General features: G+C 39.9%; 2 protein-coding genes across 5 annotated transcripts in view; both read right to left on the bottom strand.

Moving 5' to 3' along the window:
* Nucleotides 1-869: 869 nt before the first annotated feature.
* ndufa7 (NADH:ubiquinone oxidoreductase subunit A7) lies at nucleotides 870-2,576 on the bottom strand. The gene is made up of 4 exons (XM_077534522.1): nucleotides 2,438-2,576; nucleotides 2,151-2,200; nucleotides 1,719-1,856; nucleotides 870-1,085 (listed from the first exon to the last, which is right to left on the bottom strand). Exons 1-4 carry the CDS (start codon nucleotides 2,486-2,488, stop codon nucleotides 998-1,000), a joined length of 327 nt encoding a protein of 108 aa, XP_077390648.1. The 5' UTR covers nucleotides 2,489-2,576; the 3' UTR covers nucleotides 870-997.
* A 2,865-nt stretch (nucleotides 2,577-5,441) lies between these two features.
* The window catches only part of LOC144026651 (microtubule-associated serine/threonine-protein kinase 3-like), a 37,678-nt gene continuing 25,659 nt past the window's right edge, over nucleotides 5,442-17,460 (bottom strand). For all 4 annotated transcript variants that reach the window (XM_077533516.1, XM_077533517.1, XM_077533518.1 and 1 more), the window contains 19 exons: nucleotides 16,525-16,626; nucleotides 16,127-16,259; nucleotides 15,770-15,831; nucleotides 14,904-14,995; nucleotides 14,387-14,595; nucleotides 14,071-14,209; nucleotides 13,293-13,425; nucleotides 13,044-13,209; nucleotides 12,754-12,855; nucleotides 12,544-12,666; nucleotides 12,320-12,432; nucleotides 12,024-12,190; nucleotides 10,580-10,701; nucleotides 10,296-10,496; nucleotides 9,974-10,200; nucleotides 9,738-9,860; nucleotides 8,383-8,519; nucleotides 7,955-8,139; nucleotides 5,442-7,180 (listed from right to left, as the gene is read on the bottom strand). In XM_077533516.1, the coding sequence (XP_077389642.1) occupies nucleotides 6,135-7,180; nucleotides 7,955-8,139; nucleotides 8,383-8,519; nucleotides 9,738-9,860; nucleotides 9,974-10,200; nucleotides 10,296-10,496; nucleotides 10,580-10,701; nucleotides 12,024-12,190; nucleotides 12,320-12,432; nucleotides 12,544-12,666; nucleotides 12,754-12,855; nucleotides 13,044-13,209; nucleotides 13,293-13,425; nucleotides 14,071-14,209; nucleotides 14,387-14,595; nucleotides 14,904-14,995; nucleotides 15,770-15,831; nucleotides 16,127-16,259; nucleotides 16,525-16,626 (3,582 nt within the window). In that variant the 3' untranslated portion in view covers nucleotides 5,442-6,134. The remainder of the gene's footprint in view (nucleotides 7,181-7,954; nucleotides 8,140-8,382; nucleotides 8,520-9,737; nucleotides 9,861-9,973; nucleotides 10,201-10,295; nucleotides 10,497-10,579; nucleotides 10,702-12,023; nucleotides 12,191-12,319; nucleotides 12,433-12,543; nucleotides 12,667-12,753; nucleotides 12,856-13,043; nucleotides 13,210-13,292; nucleotides 13,426-14,070; nucleotides 14,210-14,386; nucleotides 14,596-14,903; nucleotides 14,996-15,769; nucleotides 15,832-16,126; nucleotides 16,260-16,524; nucleotides 16,627-17,460) is intronic.

The raw sequence follows: 17,460 nt of genomic DNA, 5'->3' as shown, positions 1-17,460 counted from the left end.
CCCACATTCCAAAGACATGCATGGCAGGTTAATTGGGCGCTCCGAATTGTCCCTAGGTGTGAGTGTGGGTGATTGTTCGTCTCTGTGTGCCCTGCGATTGGTTGGCAACCAGTCCAGGGTGTCCCCCGCCTACTGCCCAGAGCCAGCTGAGATAGGCGCCAGCAGCCCCCGCGACCCTTGTGAGGAATAAGCGGTCAAGAAAATGGATGGATGGATGGATAGTTTTTACATCCATCCATTTTCTTGACCGCTTATTCCTCACAAGGGTCGCGGGGGGTGCTGGCGACTATCTCAGCTGGCTCTGGGCAGTAGGTGGGGGACACCCTGGACTGGTTGCCAGCCAATCGCAGGGCAATAGTTTTTACATTATCTTCCTATTCTATTTCCCCCGGGCTATTTCTATACACTTGTACCTTCCACATATCGACAGTTAAATCATTAACTTGCATTATTTGTGTTCAGTATTCTGACAGCATGCCCTCAAAGTATGGCGTCAGTTAATTCATGTTTATTTTCTATTTGACTTTTCATCTCTAACATCCTGTGCATAAGAGTATAACCGGAACCCAGCTGGGTTTATCTTTTTCCAAAGAAGCATTTCTTCATCTTGGGTATAATTCACTATAGTGTCATGAATGCAAACCATTTATTTCAGAAAACAAACTACTGTAATCTGTAATAGATGACGTTTTTTTGTTTTGTTTTGTTTTTTTCTTTAAATGTTTTGTATATATAGTACACACAAGTAGATTAAGTCCCAATCAGGGTTAACCAGTTAAATTGCAGTTTCAATGTCATCGACACTAAAAGTGCATTACATGTTGTGTACACAATAATTTGCAGTGGAAGCAGTGGATGACACATACAAATGCATTGAAACAATGAACTCAGTTTTATTTATAAATTTCTAATGTACAACCACAAGACTTATTAGATCTCTGCGGGAGTTGTGGGGGTGGATAAGTCGATAATGCTTGAAAAGCCTTTTTGTTCAAGCTCAGAGGTACGGTTGGTCTGTGGAGAGCTCTGGTTGCTTGTACACCGCACCGGGAGTCACTGGAGGCTTTGCTGGTGCAGCAGCTTGGCTGGAAGACAAGTAAAGACAATAACTTGTCTAGCGTTCTCTAAATAGATCTGAGAATTATATGGCCCATCCACATGTTCTGACTGGCCCTCAAGTACTTCTGATGCTTTATATTGTGCAATCGTGTACATTGTATAACTGTATGTATAAAATTGTATAATGCCAATTTGAGAGAACAAGGAAGATAAATTTTGCAAATATTATAAATTGAGTGCACTTATGTTGCGCTTTTATCTATTCTACACCATATGGCGCTCAAAGTGCTTGCAAGTTGCCTTGCACCTTGACATGGTCAGAGTTGAGGATCGACCCCACAACCTTCGGTTTGGATGATGACCGCTCTACCACTGAGCCATGCCGATGGCAAAGCATCACTGTAGACTGTTAGCAGCCAGCAACGTATCACTTTTAAGTTGTTTTAGAGTGGTCAAATATTTTTTATGTTGTATGACAGTTTACTGTAGAATATTAAAAAGCTCACCTTCAGCTTTTCTAAACACCTTTGAAAGGGTAGCTTTATTTTAGGGTTGTAGAAGGTTTATTACGCAACAGAGAAACCTTTCTTGCATGAACAAATGTCTATTTATTACTGTAGAGGACAAAAAAAAGAGCTTTGGAGGTTTGAGTCGTTTACCTGCCGGCAGTGAGCGCCTTCTGTGAGGACATGACAACTGTGGGGGACATAGATTCTCTTCGTCCATCTCTGGTGAAATAGTAGTTGTCAGCAAACTTGTGGCTCGGCCCAACGGCCAATTTAGGTGGAGGCTGCGTCCTACAGGAGAAAGACAAGTCATACTTCCCTTAAACAACCACTAATGCAGTAGTCATGTCAAGTCGTTTACAGTTAATATTTTTATGAAAACCCCTAGGTCATTTAAAAAAAAAATGTAAACCACTAAACACAACAGCAACCTCATGAGGAGATGATCGTCATGTTAATGAACCCAGGAAGTGAAAGGCACATTAACTTTTTGAGAGACTCCTAACAATGGTAGGCTACTTGTCTCCCTACACACAATGGTTGGTTCATTGCCTTGACGTAATTTCACCAGATTTTTAAACTCACCTCTTTGCTACCTCTTGATACCGCAGCTGGAGTTTACCTTGAAGCTCATGCTGTGTAAAAAAAAAAAAAAACACACACACACACACACACACACACAAAGCAGCACCACGTTAAAACAGTCCCAAGAGCTTGTTTTTGTTGTCGCTTCACTATTTTGCTCTGAAGCTGGCTGAAACAGACACCTGCATTTGCAGGCTAATTCAATTTGTCAAGCATCATACATCGGTATATTTCAAAGGTATGTTGTGTATTGTTGTCCTCGTAGAGATGATGTTTCAATCACTTACTCCTGACAGAAAATTTCGAAGCCTTTGAATAATTTTCGTTGCAGTCGCCATGTTTGCTGTTATGAAGGACACGCAGCTTCTTCTGTTCAGTAAGCGCCTTTCTCAGCTCACTACTGACACCTTGCGGCCCGGTTAGTAAACTACAGCACCTTCACTTGCCTGAATTACTAATCATCAGTGATTTTTGTCCGTCTCCCGATTTTTTTGGGTTGTTTGTTTGTTTTTGAACTGACGGGGATGGTCTTCCACACAGCGACGTTTTAAATTAATTTACCTGTAGTTGTCATAGGGTGTCAAATAAATGCTAAAACATATTGAATTGTCCACACCTAGAGGGCAAGCTTGGCATACAACTGTACTAACACAACTACATAATTATTTTATATTACTAGTGAGTGAAAAACTGCGTGAAAAATGCATAACAGTTGGGCGTTAGGGTTACTAGTGCGTCAGTAGCTGAAATTTAATTTTGTTCTAGACCAAAAGTGGCACACAAAAAAAGCTACCAGTAAGAAATCATTCCACTAGTACGCTGATCTTTTTTTTTTTTTTTTTTAAATCGATATATTGTCTCGTGTTGTGATTTTATTTTGAATGATTAAACAGAGTACGGGTTACACTGACATAAGATATTAAATAATTATATTAAAATCAGTTTTGAGTGGATCCGGCCAAAGTTTCTAAATTTAAAAATAAAAAAAAATAGGTGGAACACAACAGATTTGGTCGAAGAGGAATACAAATTTTATTTTTCACAAGAATACACAGTACCGGGCGACACCGCCAATATACCATGCAATCAAGTATTACAGATGTGTGCTTGTTTCATGCAGCATGCACTGAACATAAAAGTCCACAGGAGAAAACGTGCACATTTACCACCATGTGCCACTTTAATTCTGAAAATAATCATGTGCTTTCTGACCTATTTCCATGACATCACCGTTTCGTTGGGGGTAACTACTTGTTGGCAACCCCGTGAGATGGATTAAAGCAGGTGGATTTTTCTGTTTGATTGTAAAGATTTTTTATTATTTTTTTTACTTGACCTCCCCTTTAACCACAAGACCCACCTGAAGAACAAAGGCCTTGAGAACACAATTATCATGTGGGATTGGAAAAGTAAAAACTAGACACCATGTTTTTGCATCTTAAAAAACCAACATTGATGCATTAGTTTTTAAGTGTCATCCTTTGGAACTGTCTTCAACGAGCTAACTTCATCATTAACTTTAGTTTTTTTCATCATGTTATATCCCTATTTTTGATCAAATTTGTTAGCGGTGCAGTTTATTGCTTTAATCTTGTGTCTGAAGCCTTAATCACTGAGTTGTAATGCTTTATTACTAAAGCTGTCACAATTGATGCAGTCTAACTGCTCATACACATTATAAGACAAAAGAACACTCCCTTTCCAGAAATCAAATCATTAAAAAAAAAACAAAAAAAAACATTGATCCTGTTCTATAAGCGCCTGTAAACAGAGCACAAGTCATTTAGCTGGCTGGTTATGCATTTAGCTTCCTGTATTTGAAAAAAAGAAAAAAAAAATTACAGAACGTATGCTATTGTAAATGTCATTTAAGGTATGAAAAAGGGTAGTTTCATAATGGATCCAAGAGTATAGATCTGTACAGTACATATCAGGTTTGCTGTAAACAATTCCACCACACATTTACACAAATCAGGTTTGTGATGAGGGGAAAGAACACGTTTATGAGTCTTTGCAGGAAAAGAAGAAGGAAAAAAAAAAGAAGCTACCAAACACTGGTGCATCAGCTTTGGTGTGAGTACACTCAAAGTTGAGTATTTAAATCTATTCAGACTAAAGTACACCACAGTACTTGAGGCGTTTGGGGGAGTAAATTTAAGAGCAAATCATGAAACACTGCGCTGAATTACAGGCAACATTCCTCATGGCAGACTTTGTGAACTGCTTGTGCAACTTCTCATTGTCCTTGTGCGTCTCACGTCCTTTTAAACATACAGTCCTTACAAAAATATGCAACATTTATACTAAAATACAAATACAAAATGTTAACAAGCCCTGGTTTCAAATCGAACATTTCTAATTACCTTCCACATTCAGCTGAAAGTACAAAATGAACACATTAGTGCACTCCCACCCATGCTGTAAACTTTAGCACTGTTAATGAAGTAGGAACAGGTAAGGGGAATCACACTTGCTTGTGTGAATAAAGATACAAAAGCAACACTTTCAGCATTATTGGTTGAACACAAGAGGAAAAAAAACAACAACTATACAATGTTTTAAGCTAACAAAAGCCTCTCGTAACTCGCGGCTGCAAAGAAGACATGGACTTCAATTTGGCTGTTGAAGGTTGCTCGTGTCAAACACACGATGCTTTGCATTGAACACATTCAAACATCAGGACATCTAATGTGTTTGGATAGCAAACAGCACAGATGAGCTAATTCAAAAGATATGGCTTTGAGCACAGGACTCCATCAGATTGGTTTTACATACACACAAAAAATATGACCATGAATTCACACTAACATGGTCAGTATTTTAACTTGAATGTCTGCTAGTGGGACAAAACAAAGATACAATAGTCAGATGACTAATTTAAGCTACATTCTTTTACTTTTGTCTTAGTAGACAAACTTCATTTAGGTGTTTTTAACAAGTGTAACACTGTAAACAGTTTTCCAGTTCTTTGTTAATTTTGGATTTTGCAGTCGAGTGACGGCAAGGTATGCTGTTGTGTTGTGTTTTGGGAATCCAAAGCAAAAGCAGGGATGACTTCCGTACCTTATGTATGCATAGAAAAACATCCACCATGTTACAGTGTGGACACGAGGCTAAAAAGGCCCTGGGTGCTTAGACAGGTGTTACTACTGGAAGTTTTTTTTTTTTTTGGGGGGGGGGGGGGGGGGGGGGGGGGGACAGAGAGAGCAGAGAGAAAAAAAAAAAAAAACCTAACATTCTCAAACAATTTCTAGCACATTTTGGTCAATAACAATTCCCAGCATTATCAAATCACTTGGTACCACAGCAATTTATTTAAAAATATAGACATTTATAAAAAAAAAAAAAATAAAATAAAATAACAACCAGTCACATAGGCAAAACGCACATCTTATGGATACAAAAAGTTGAGCCTTGGCTGTTCAACCATTGAGAACTTCCCTCCCACTTAAAATGGAAGGCGACCTTAAAATATTATTTACAATAATATGCAGCCCCACTAATATAAACACGGCATTCTGATCAATATTGCTTTAGTGGAGTATGAATTAAGCAGCAAAATCCACCCGTGGTGGCCATTTTGTCACTTGCTAAGGACTGAAAATGACATCACAGTTGCTCAGGAAAGGACCAATCACGACTCGCTTGTTTTATGAAGCTAAACCGTGATTGTCATTTAGCTCAGCAATTGTGATGTCATTTTCAGTGGACAGCAAGTGACAAAATGGCCACCCTTGATATAGATAAAAATGGGAGGATTTTGCTCATATTCCACAAATGCATTATTAATCAGAGTATTGCGTTTAGACTAGCGGTGGCACATACAACATATTATTGTAAAGAAATTTTTGGGTAGACTTCCGCTTAATAACGCACCGTGCTTTACAGTTCTAATAAATACGACCAGCGGGTCTACATAGCAAATATGTACAGTACAAAATTCAAGTAAAATCTGTCACTTTTTCACCTTTCCCAGTGCAGCGGTCACTTTTTCGCATGTGCTTTTTGTGGCGTCTCCTGTCTGCATTCGGCCTTTTCAGCTGACGCCCCGACTTGGCTGGAACTGGATGCGTCTTGTTCCTGACAAGAAACCGCCTGCTTCTGTGTCTGAGATGAAGTGACGGTGATCTCCTGCTGGGCCTCCTCGCCGTCTGAACACGGCTCCCACTCATCCTGCTCCTCGCTTTCCGTCGAGCCCTGCACGGCGATCTGCGGCACGAGGGTGAACCTCCTCACCGTGGGCACCTGCAGCTCCGTCTCCTCGCTGTTTTGCGACCCGGCCTCGGCCCGCCAAGTGGTCCTGTGTTGCAGCTGTTTCTGGGCTGGCGTTTGTTGAGCCCCCGGGGCGGTCGCGGCGCTCGTTTTCTCCTCGGGCTCGTCAAAGCTCACCTCCTGCACTGCCTCCTGCTTTTTAAAGGAGTCGCGACGCTCCGAGAGGTTGAGCTTCCGCATCACGACCAGTTGCTCGGATCGCTCCGGCCCGGAGTCCCACATCCTTTGGCCGCCCAAGTAGCCGCAGAGTCTGGAGTGGTCGACCCCCTGGTGAGCACCAGCAAAGCCCCCCTCTGCTTCGGAGTCAACATGTAGCTCCCCTTCACTGTAAAAGGGAACTTCCAGGGTGTGCCTTCGGGGGGTGTACGACTTCTTATCAGCGTGATACATACCAGAGAGTTTCTCAGCTGACTGGACCCTCTTGAGGAGAGGAGACCGAGGTGGTTCTGCACTGCGGGGCCGTACAATGTGTCGAACAATGGTCGGCGGTGACAGCGTTTTGCCATGGAAGGGGTGAAGTGTTTTGGCAAAACCCGGCAGCGGTGAGGGGGAGCGCTGTGGAGAAAGCGGCTGAGCGGAGGATGAGGAGCAGGCGAGAGGTGAAGGCGGGATGTTGCTGGTGGACTTCCGCCGGCCCAACTTGGTGTAACGCTGTGTGCTGAGCTTGGAACCCAAACCGTGCAGAGAGCTGGGTCGGATGTGTGCGGCAGGGGAACTTGGAGAACTGGAACAAGGAGACGTGCTCTGAGGAGAGTTATCTGGAAAGCAGGAAAGACATACAGAAATCCTTATGTTAAAATTAATACCATTTCAAAACATTCCCAATATTGTTTCAAGCTAACGCACAATTCCAGAGTTTTAACTATTTTAATCCATTATCTCTTTGACCGCCAAAAACGTTTAATAACGATTAGTAGGGGTGTGAATTGCCTAGTACCTGACGATTCGAATCGTATCATGATTCATAGGTCACGATTCGATACCGATTAATCTCGATATGAAGATTTATTTGAAAATGTATTATTTATCTGAAACTTCAGCCTTAGAAATGTGAGCCACTGTATTTAACAGACAGTTTCAGCTTGAACAGCATTGAAATAAAATATTAAGGCTTAATGTTCCATTAATATAACAATTTTCCATGCTTAAGGTGTGAACTCTAACCATAAGTAAGACGTTCTGTTGAATATTTTTTCCATCAAAAATGGATGTTTAAAAATCGATTCGCCCACCTATTGAATCGATTTGAGAATTGCGTGCTGTAATATCGCGATATATTGCCGAATCGATTTATGTTAACACCCCTATTGGGTACTGGATATTCAGGTGCATTCATCGGCTAAGAGACCAAGAATTGGTCAAAACAAAACAAAATGACTTATCCGCTCCTCCGGCTTTAAGGGGAGAAATGCGTTTGCGCGCTCCTGGCCTTAATATTACGCATTTTATTACGCATGTTTTTGAGATTTCTAAAATACAACAAAATTTAAAACAATTTGGAAAGATAATTTGAATATGCACAGCAGGCTTACCAAAGGCCTGATGGTCGGGCGCAGGGCTTCGGCAGGGCGTGGAGGGTCCCGGAGAGAGGCTGTGTGTCGGGGACCCTGGAAGACTCTCACTAGAGGAAACGGAGTGATGGAGACCTGACGAGAAGCTGCGACTGCTGTGCATGACGGTGCTCTGCTTCGATAACTTCTTCAAGATGCTGCGTCTCCTGCAGGATGACCAGGAGTCCAGCACAGTGAGAAATGTCCTACATGCAAAGCCTTCCAATGTTTTCAAGTTATAATTTAATCTACATCAATATATTTTTGTCTAAGTAAATTAAAATTAAGATCAAAATTAACCAATTTTCTAGATCACCACACATCTACAGCTAAAAAAAAAAATGTAGCAAAGTGTGACCTACCCATTCTGAACTATAACAGGAATGTGCTTTAAGGAGGCCAAAGCCTACCTATCATAGTTATCTCTCCTTCTGCTCCTCTTGCTGCGACGGGCCATCTTTCCTTTGTGTTTGGTCTTTCGAGCTGGACCAACTTTGATGGACGTGTTCTCAAGCGCTATGGTCTGGAGCGCCACCTTGCTGCCACTCTGTAAATACCATTGCATGAGACTAAAGAGTGAGCCTCAGTCTAAATGCAAAATAAAAAATTAGAAGGCACCATTTACCATGACCTGAACTGTATACAAGTGTTTTGTAGTTAAGACCAATACAGGACAGTAATAAAATTAGAGCTGTGTGAGATAACAATACAGTCTTCTCTCATTTATCACGGGATCATCTTTTGCGGCCTTGCTATTTCGTGGATTTCTGACAACATGCTTTTTGGTTTGTTTATTTTTTTTTTGGTCTTTGCGCGGCCGTATATCTTGAACCCTAAGTCCGACCGGGGACATACGGGCATCCGCGGATCCGTCTCGACGAGACTTTTCCAACGGTGTCTGTCCACAGCATTGCATTCCGGAGATAGAAAATATATACTGTGCTGTATAATAAGTAAATAAAAAATAAAATAAAAAAATCATACTTTTAATGGAAAAAAAGACTGCAAATGGGAAAAAAACAAATGATGATTGAAAAAGCATTCATATTAAGTTAAAAATCACACCAAAATGAAAAAACATCTGATAAATAAAAAAGTAAAATTCAAATATATATAAATATATGAAATTAACGGTAATTTTTTTTTATTTTTTTTTTTTAAATTAATGCTGATTTCCATTGTTGTGGGTAGTTTTTAGAATGGAACAGCCGCGATAAACGAGGGAACACTGTATATGGTATATCAATAATATAAACAAACAAACACCCATCATAAGATATAATGGTGTATCATTTGTATATATATATATATTTTTTTTTACCAAAGGCCTGATGGTCTATATATAATATATATACTGTATATTTTTTAGTTCATTGACAATGTGTGCATACATTAATAAATATCAAAAAACATGAAGAGATGCTTTCATCAGATTTAGCAGAAAGATTTTTTTCATTTGTAGTCTATTGTTAGACTTCTCTAGGCAGAAATAAGGGAGGGCTGCCTTTTCTTTTCCTCTGCTAGGTAATATCTGGATTTTTTTTTTCCATTCACTTTAATTACAGGTCAGCACACAGAGCCAACATGGCATCCACCTATCTACTTGTAAACATTATCTATCCACATGACTACATTCTTTTTTGTATTATCGCCATCTGTCATCTACAAACTTATTTCACGTGGTGGCACTAAAGTTCACACTGAGATGTGACAGTTAGGCCCTTAAGAAGAATTTTCCAACAACCTATCTCAAGGTGCATTATACCTTCAACAGTAGTTCAATCATCTCGGTATGAACCAGGCCTTGGACGGACTCTCCGTTCACGTGAGTGATGAGATCTCCGGTACGCAACCCTGCTTGGTAGGCTGGACTGCCCTCATCCACGCTCTGTTACAAAACAATGGTGAATGTATTTAAAAAAAAAAAAAAAAAAGAAGAGGATAATTAAAACATTTTTTAATCCCCAGCTCTCCTAAAGGGTCATTGATAAGCGCACCCACCGACACCATGTGATGCACCGTGTAGACATCGCTGTCGCCCATGTAGACGCGGATGGCTTGCATTGTGAAGCCATACTTCTTGCCCGAAGTGTGAACGATGATGGGCGGCTTCAGGCTACCGGGACTGAGGGACAGGTCCCGGCTGGGGGAGGAGTCACGAGAGGAGGGGTTGGAGGACAGAGACCTTGGGGAGATGGGACTAGGCTGGAGGCCACTGGGGGAGTCATCTGTAACAAAAATCAGAGCAGATTGCCAAAATGTGAGAAGCTCTTGTAAGAACTGTGGGACAAGATACTGTTTTTTTTCTTTCTTTTTTTTTAACCTGTGGTAATGATGAGTGACAGAGCTGAAACAGAGGCAGACTTGGGAACTTTGCCTCCACATGGAAGCCTCTGTCTGTCCGGTGTCTCCAGTTGGTTACCAAAACGTCGTGGGCCAGCTGGCTCTTTGGGGGATGAGTGTTTGGCCCCTGTGCTGTTGCTGCGGATCCTGATCCTCCGAAGTTTGGAAACAACAACTTCAGCTGCACGTAAGAGAACAATTTAAGTGGATAGACTATTAACAAAGCGAAGCTCTACGACTACTCAACTGTTAGTTTATATTTACCCTCATCATCTGTTGAGACTGCAAAGCGGGGTGTCATCTCCAGGCTGTGGGTGCTGCTCATCACCAGGGGACTGGTGCTCCTCTCAGAATGGGAGGTATTGGGTGATGCCCGGGGGCAAAGGCTACAAAACACCAGTTCGACAGGTTAACGGAAAGATAAGACTACTGAACCCAACCCTGTAGTTTTGTTTTTGTTTTTTTTGTGGGTATGATTTAATCAGTCTAACAAGGTTATCTTGTGTCCTACGTATCACAGCAAGAGAATAGATTTGCAGAAGACAGTCTTTGCAAATACTGCAATACTGTATTTACCAACAAGAGAGAATAGTGAAAAGTAAAGTCAGTAGAGAGAACTTTAATATTTATATCTGAATCAACAACTTTTGCACATTGGGAGTAGGGCCCGACGGATATGCATTTTTTTTATTTTTTTTTATTTAGTTATTTATTTATTTATTTTTAAGACCAATGCCAATACAGATTTTTGGCAGAAAAAAAATTACTGATTACCTATTAATCTATCAATTATTTTAAAAAAAATAGACAAGTCCATAGTATAATCTTATCAACACATTTTATGACGTAAGGTTATTGCATAGATTTATGTGTCAATAATAAAACCAGGGCTGGGCGATATGGCCCAAAATTCATATCACGGTATAAACTGCATCCATTCACGGTAATGGCATATATCCATCCATCCATTTTCTTGACTGCTTATTCCTCACAAGGGTCGCGGAGGTGCTGGAGCCTATCTCAGCTGGCTTTGGACAGTAGGCGGGGGACACCGTGGACTGGGTGCCAGCCAATTGCAGGACGGTATATATCATGGTATAGAATTAAGTGATTTTTTTAAAATAAATAATTTGCTAACTGGTTTACATAGTCCTTTATAGAAACTATATGGATTAAAAAAAAATTATAAAACAACAAATTTATTTTGGATAACATTTATTGTGCAAATCTCAAATCAAAATTAAAAGTCAGCACTCTGGTGCCAAATAGTGCAAACAAAAAAAATATTCAGGGCTCTACACTAACCTTTACACTGGTAGCACTGGTGCTACCAACTTTTTCATTTGGTCGCACCACACAGGTTATGGTCGCACATTTTTTGGTGGGAGATACAGCTTACCCTATTTGCTCATGGATAGTTGTCTCAATTTGCATAGTGTAGTTTCAGATGACAAAGAATGACAGCGACTCAACATATAGCTGCAAAATATTTTACTTAACAAGATTTGGCTGCACTAAAAAACAGGTCAATTATTTTTAGTCAAGTAAAGTCAAGTCAAGTACCCACATTGCGCAGTACTACTGGCACAAAATCTACAAAAAGACCACAAGAAAGAAAACTCCACCAATGTGCACAGTTCGACAGCACTTTGAAACAGACTTGCGCTGGGAACGAAAATAGAGGCCTGTGTGTGTGTCGGCAGGCTACCTGGCCATGCGTCCTGGGAGTCTGGGCTCCAGAACGCCCTCTGCTGGACCTGTCGAGGGACTAAGCCCACCAACATCTACGCGGTCCTCTTTGTCCTCACTGTGACTGCGATCAGATGAAAAGCTCAAATTGGATGGTGTAGCTAAATGTTCCGTGCTGCTGTAAACCTGGAAAAACAGGCAACACACACCCACGTTTGTTGGTGAAGCCTGAAGCAGAACACCAATATAATGTTTTGAATTGCATTCCTGAAAATTTGTTAAATCTCTGCAATGGTCTTGCTTTGGCTTCATTACCTTGCTGAAACGATGCGACCAGGAGGAAAACTGCCTGATTTCCAGGGAAGACTCCTCATCATTGGTTTCCTCGTCCTCATCAGACGCCAGATGATGATAGCGCTCGGATCGAGCTGAAAACAGATGCAAAATAACATGCTGGTGTTCACACGTTTTCTGCTCAACTGAGAGGATTATTTTTAGCATGAAAAAATATGTTTCACATAATCTCAAATGCGGTTTACTGTCAAAGTAGCTTGTGTCGTCTTCTGCATCAAGCTGAGGGATGAATTCAGCTTTCTGTCGTAAGAGTCCATTCCAGTCCAAGCCCACGAAGAAGGCGTGCTGTTTGACCTCTGAGGCCCCACCTACAGCCGCAGAATGAGATCAACAATTTTGCGGTTGAGCAGTACACGGTCTGCTTTATGTAATAATGTGCAAAAACTCAGTAGTACCAGTTCCCAGTCTTTCTAGGGGGCTTTGCTTGAGGAGATGGGTGATCATGTCCTGAGCGTCCATCGGTAAGGCATCGTCTCCTTCAGGCCAAATGATATCATCTGCAAATTACAATAACGAGAATCATACGTTTCAAGCAGTGTTTTGTCTGTCACAACACCACAATTCATAAAACAAACTTTGTGTGTTGTATTTTACTATGGGTTGATTACATTTTCTTCATTTTGCCACAATAAACACATCAAAGGGGAAGTCAACCCAACATTTTTCTCTACATATTTAATCTCACCACTGACAACTTGGCCAAAAAGCTCTTCTGGAGTGTCGCCAAAGAATGGCACACAGCCAACCAGGAACTCATAGAGGATGATTCCCATTGCCCACCAGTCTACTGGCTTCCCGTATCCCTGCCTGAGAATCACCTCTGGGGCAATGTACTCGGGAGTACCACACACCTGAACAAGCAAGACACCACCAAGCAATTAGAACATTTAAAAAAATAAAATAAAAAAAAGTCTCAAATCGGTCACAGTGTTACCTGTTTGTCAACAAACTCTCTTGTATCTTTCTCCATGTGACCCTCATAAAGGTTGGTGGTCATGTTCATCAGGCCAATTTTTGACAGGCCAAAGTCTGTTAACTTAATGTGGCCCATGGATGTGATGAGCAAACTGTTAGGAGGGAGAAAACAAACACTACGTTTAACTAATTAGTCCAAAGAAGTGGATTAAAGGAGTCAATGTTGATGTGTTGATGCGGTGACTACTGTGTTCGTGACATACAGTACAAATATTCTGAATTATCTATCCTAGATAACGCTGCAGCCAATTGTTTTAAAAGATTTTCTGGAATGCATAACCCTTGCTCCAGACGGCACAACCTTGTATTGTAAATTACATAATACATGAATTATGTGCTAAAGATCCAATATCTGTTGAATATTATAGTAAACTTCAGGGTTAAGTAAATGGAAGTGGCAAAAAACAAAACAAAACAACTAATGTACACACTGGACATCAACAGAACTCACAAGGCTGGTCTAACAATATCAAGTACATAAGTAGGTGATCTGACCCTGTCGACCCTATTACAAGCCAGTATAGCACCAAAATTATTTGGAGCTGTTGTTTTGTGTTAAATTACAACATATTTTTTCTTAAAATGGTGGATGAGTGAATGCCATTATTAGTACAGAAATGGATATTCCATTGTGTTATTATATAAAACTGTGATTGATGTCACAGATGGCTAACAGTAAGTGATTTGATGGAAAAATAGTCAACACAGCATGTTCCGAATTTGTTTTTGGTTCTCACTTGTCAGGTTTAAGGTCTCGGTGCACTATGCCGTAATTGTGAAGGTACTCCAGGGCCAGGACAGTTTCGGCAAAATACATCCTTGTCATTTCTACAGGTAGTGGACCCATGTTCTTCAGCAAGTTGGCGCAATCACCACCTTTAAAAAAAAATAAAAATAAAAGAAAAAGAAAAATAAAAAACGAAAGAGAAAAAATAAAGATTAAAACTAAATGGTAATTGACTATATATTCAAGTTAATTGGCAAGATGGAAGTCTGAACACTGAACATTTATCTTAATGTCCTAAGGTACAATTTTGTCTCCTTTCAGCTTACCCTCCACATACTCCATGACCATGCAGAGGTGGCGTCTTGTTTCGAAAGAACAAAACATGGACACAACGAAGGGGTTCTCTGCAAACGTCAGGATGTCTCTCTCCACAAACGCCTGCTGAATCTGGTTCCTCAAGACAAGGTTTTGACGATTGATCTTTTTCATGGCAAACCGCTGACGAGTCTCCTTGTGGCGGACCAGATAAACAGCCCTGTCAAAACACCACATGTTCCACATTAGGCTTTTTCCCCACAATGACTGTACCACTTCTTTGATGTCACACTAAGTCAATTTGTGAATTATTTCAATAAAATGTGTTTGGTAGTGTGCCATGAGGTTTCTAATGTCAAATGAGTGCCAAAGATTGGGAAACACTCTTAGACATTTATATAATGAACACATGGATGCACTCTATTGCCAGTTGACAATGTTTATGCAAGATTGTTCAGTTTTACAAGAGCGATGGAACATTACCAAGAGAATCAACAGGAAGCAGAAACAATGGAAATCTTTCCTTACCCATAAGCCCCATTACTGATGAGTTTAATTGTCTCAAAATCACTCTCGAGAGGTTTGCGCCGTGTTGGGGTCACTGCCTGTGGGGTTTTATTCTACAGTGAAAACAGAAAATGAAGCACATTGTAGTACACTTCGTCAGTTTCACAGCATCTAATATTATGCAAAATTAACCTATGAAGCACTTGCCAATAGAACATGCTGACAAACTTGACATTTAACTAATTGATTCCCAGCCATTTTCATTGAAGAAACCCCTTTTGACAGATTTTGCAAGGCCGACAGAATATTGTGTTCTATTGCTATAAAAAATGGAACCTACAAAAAGAAAGATTAGTCTCTACTTTCAACAGGAAAAAAATATATTTGAATCTGTTTCCATTTTGCAGCCATTAGGCATTAGAATACAGCTAAGTTTCATCAATATTCACATTCCTGGTGAAAAAACTGACAAACCTAGCTTGTTGCAACATGGCCCTGGCTGATCTCTTATACTCTGCTGCCCCCCATGTTTTTAATAACTACCATTGCTTTAAGCCACCTCTTCATGTCAGAAGCTCCATCAAAGCATTCTGTATGCTCTTGCATATTTAAAAAAAAAAAAAAAAAAAAAAAAGTGTAAACACGTTTTTGGGAGTGAATGACAAATTATTAAAAACGTTTTTACACGTTTTTGGGCTTGAATGAATTAAGCTATGAAATTTAAATTAATGCTATTACTAAGCAAATGTATTTGCATATTGTCTATTTCTATGACTATACAGTTAATCAAAACATTATTCCTTAATTTCTAATCTAGCCACAATTATTGACACAGAAGACACAGAACATAGAAATAAAGAAACAAGAGATTATAGAAAGACTGTCACCTCCACATCTGGCTCAACAGACACTGAGGGGCTGCAATCGTATTGTTGAAGCTGCACCATGTCTACCAGAAAATAAAAGAAATTGGAAAATTACAACAAACAACACTCATGCCCTGTGGCGTGCGTGCCATACTTGTGCTGTCCTTCAGTCTTATGTGGTACCAATTATTTAAGAAAATGACCGCCATGATTTTCTTATTGCCATAGCAACACTAACACATTTGTTATTGAACTAGTCACATGCATTTTATAGTTGGTGCAGTAGATACCTATAATGTTTAGAATCAAAGCAAAACCAGGGACACATTCTCTGCCAATTAATGAGGTTTAGCTATTTAAGTGGGAGAAATTCTTTACCCTCTAAAGGGTTTCGTGTCAAACCCAGCTGGCTGATGATGTATCGAGGGATGTCCGATTTGATTCCCTGGCCGACTTTGGCGTGACCTTCTGCTGCCTCAAGCAGGTGGTAGAACTCTTCCGGATCAAACTCCTGCAAAAGGAATCAACTTCTCATTAACTCATAGCAAGAATATGCGTAAATAAATAGAGGGGCTTTTATGTAGATTATGTTCTTTAAGCAAAATATCATCACATCATGGACAAATCATTTTCAGATATTAAATAGTGAGCACAATTTACCTCTTCCCATTCTGACAAAATATTCACATTAAAATTTGAAACAACTTTACTATGAGCTCACGTCACCCTGTTTCAAAATTGCATAATTTTCAATCAGGACGAGACATTCTGCTTACCAGACACTCGAGGAGGCGAGCCGGCCGAGAGATTATGATCAGGATTTTCCTCACCAGCTGGATGATGACAGTCACCTCCTCACTTTCCGAGCGCTCGTAGGCCTGGAAAACAGCAGGGGAGCAGGGACAGAAAAATGTCAAGTTTATTTATATAGAGCTTTACACTGAATGACTAAACGATCAAGACGGAAAACACTGCATAAAAAAGTATAATAATTTAAAGTGGAAAAAATTGAGAGATAACTAAACCATTACTACGCTTTATCTCTCTCTCTTTTTTTTTTTTAACTGTTAAAAATTGTATACAGACGTATTACAAGCAGATGGGTACCGCGTTCAAAGAAATGTGAAGGCAGATGCTGCCTCATGTGTCAGATAATTTTATACAAAAAAAAACAAATGTCTGGATGGGTGACGTCTGCATCAATCAGCAAAAGAAATTCGAGCCAGAATCTGAATTACTTGTCGGGAATATTTCTTCCTTCTTAGTTAAAGTAATACAGTTTTATAGACCCTATCAATGTCTTCAGCGAGACCCAGAGCTTGCTATTATTCCCATCATAATATCAGGAACACACAAAATGTATTTGTTGACATCTTAAAATCTGGTAATTTAAAAACATAAATTCTGATGGATTTCATCTGAATTGAAAGAATAATTAACCGAGTTAAGCCCTGAGAAGGTCTGTGCAAATTATTGTAAATCGTGCATTTTTAATTTTTGGTTTGGGACACCCTAGGGCTGTGCAATTAATCAAAATTCAATTATTTAAATTATTACAGTCCACAATTACAAAATCAGCATAATCGTAGAAAAAGAGTAATACAAATTTTTGAGTTGTTTAAATTTATACTTTTGCACCTTCTTTAAATATTAAAATAACTAATGTAATAAAAAAAATTTCATCCAAAAGGAACTTGCATAATTAGTGATTT

The sequence above is a fragment of the Festucalex cinctus genome, chromosome 10, assembly GCF_051991245.1.
Source record: "Festucalex cinctus isolate MCC-2025b chromosome 10, RoL_Fcin_1.0, whole genome shotgun sequence".
NCBI classification, from domain to species: Eukaryota; Metazoa; Chordata; class Actinopteri; order Syngnathiformes; family Syngnathidae; genus Festucalex; species Festucalex cinctus.
Note: the sequence above shows the minus strand (reverse complement) of the source record. Positions and strands in the feature narration are given on the sequence as shown.

What these genes read in the sequence shown, in the direction of transcription:
- ndufa7 (XM_077534522.1), bottom strand. Translation starts at nt 2,488, where the DNA reads ATGGCGACTGCAACGAAAATTATTCAAAGGCTTCGAAATTTTCTGTCA. An exon ending in TATCAAGAGGTAGCAAAGAG is followed by an intron (nt 1,857 to 2,150) that starts GTGAGTTTAAAA and finishes TTTCTCCTGTAG; the next exon opens with GACGCAGCCTCCACCTAAAT. An exon ending in AAGGCGCTCACTGCCGGCAG is followed by an intron (nt 1,086 to 1,718) that starts GTAAACGACTCA and finishes CTTGTCTTCCAG; the next exon opens with CCAAGCTGCTGCACCAGCAA.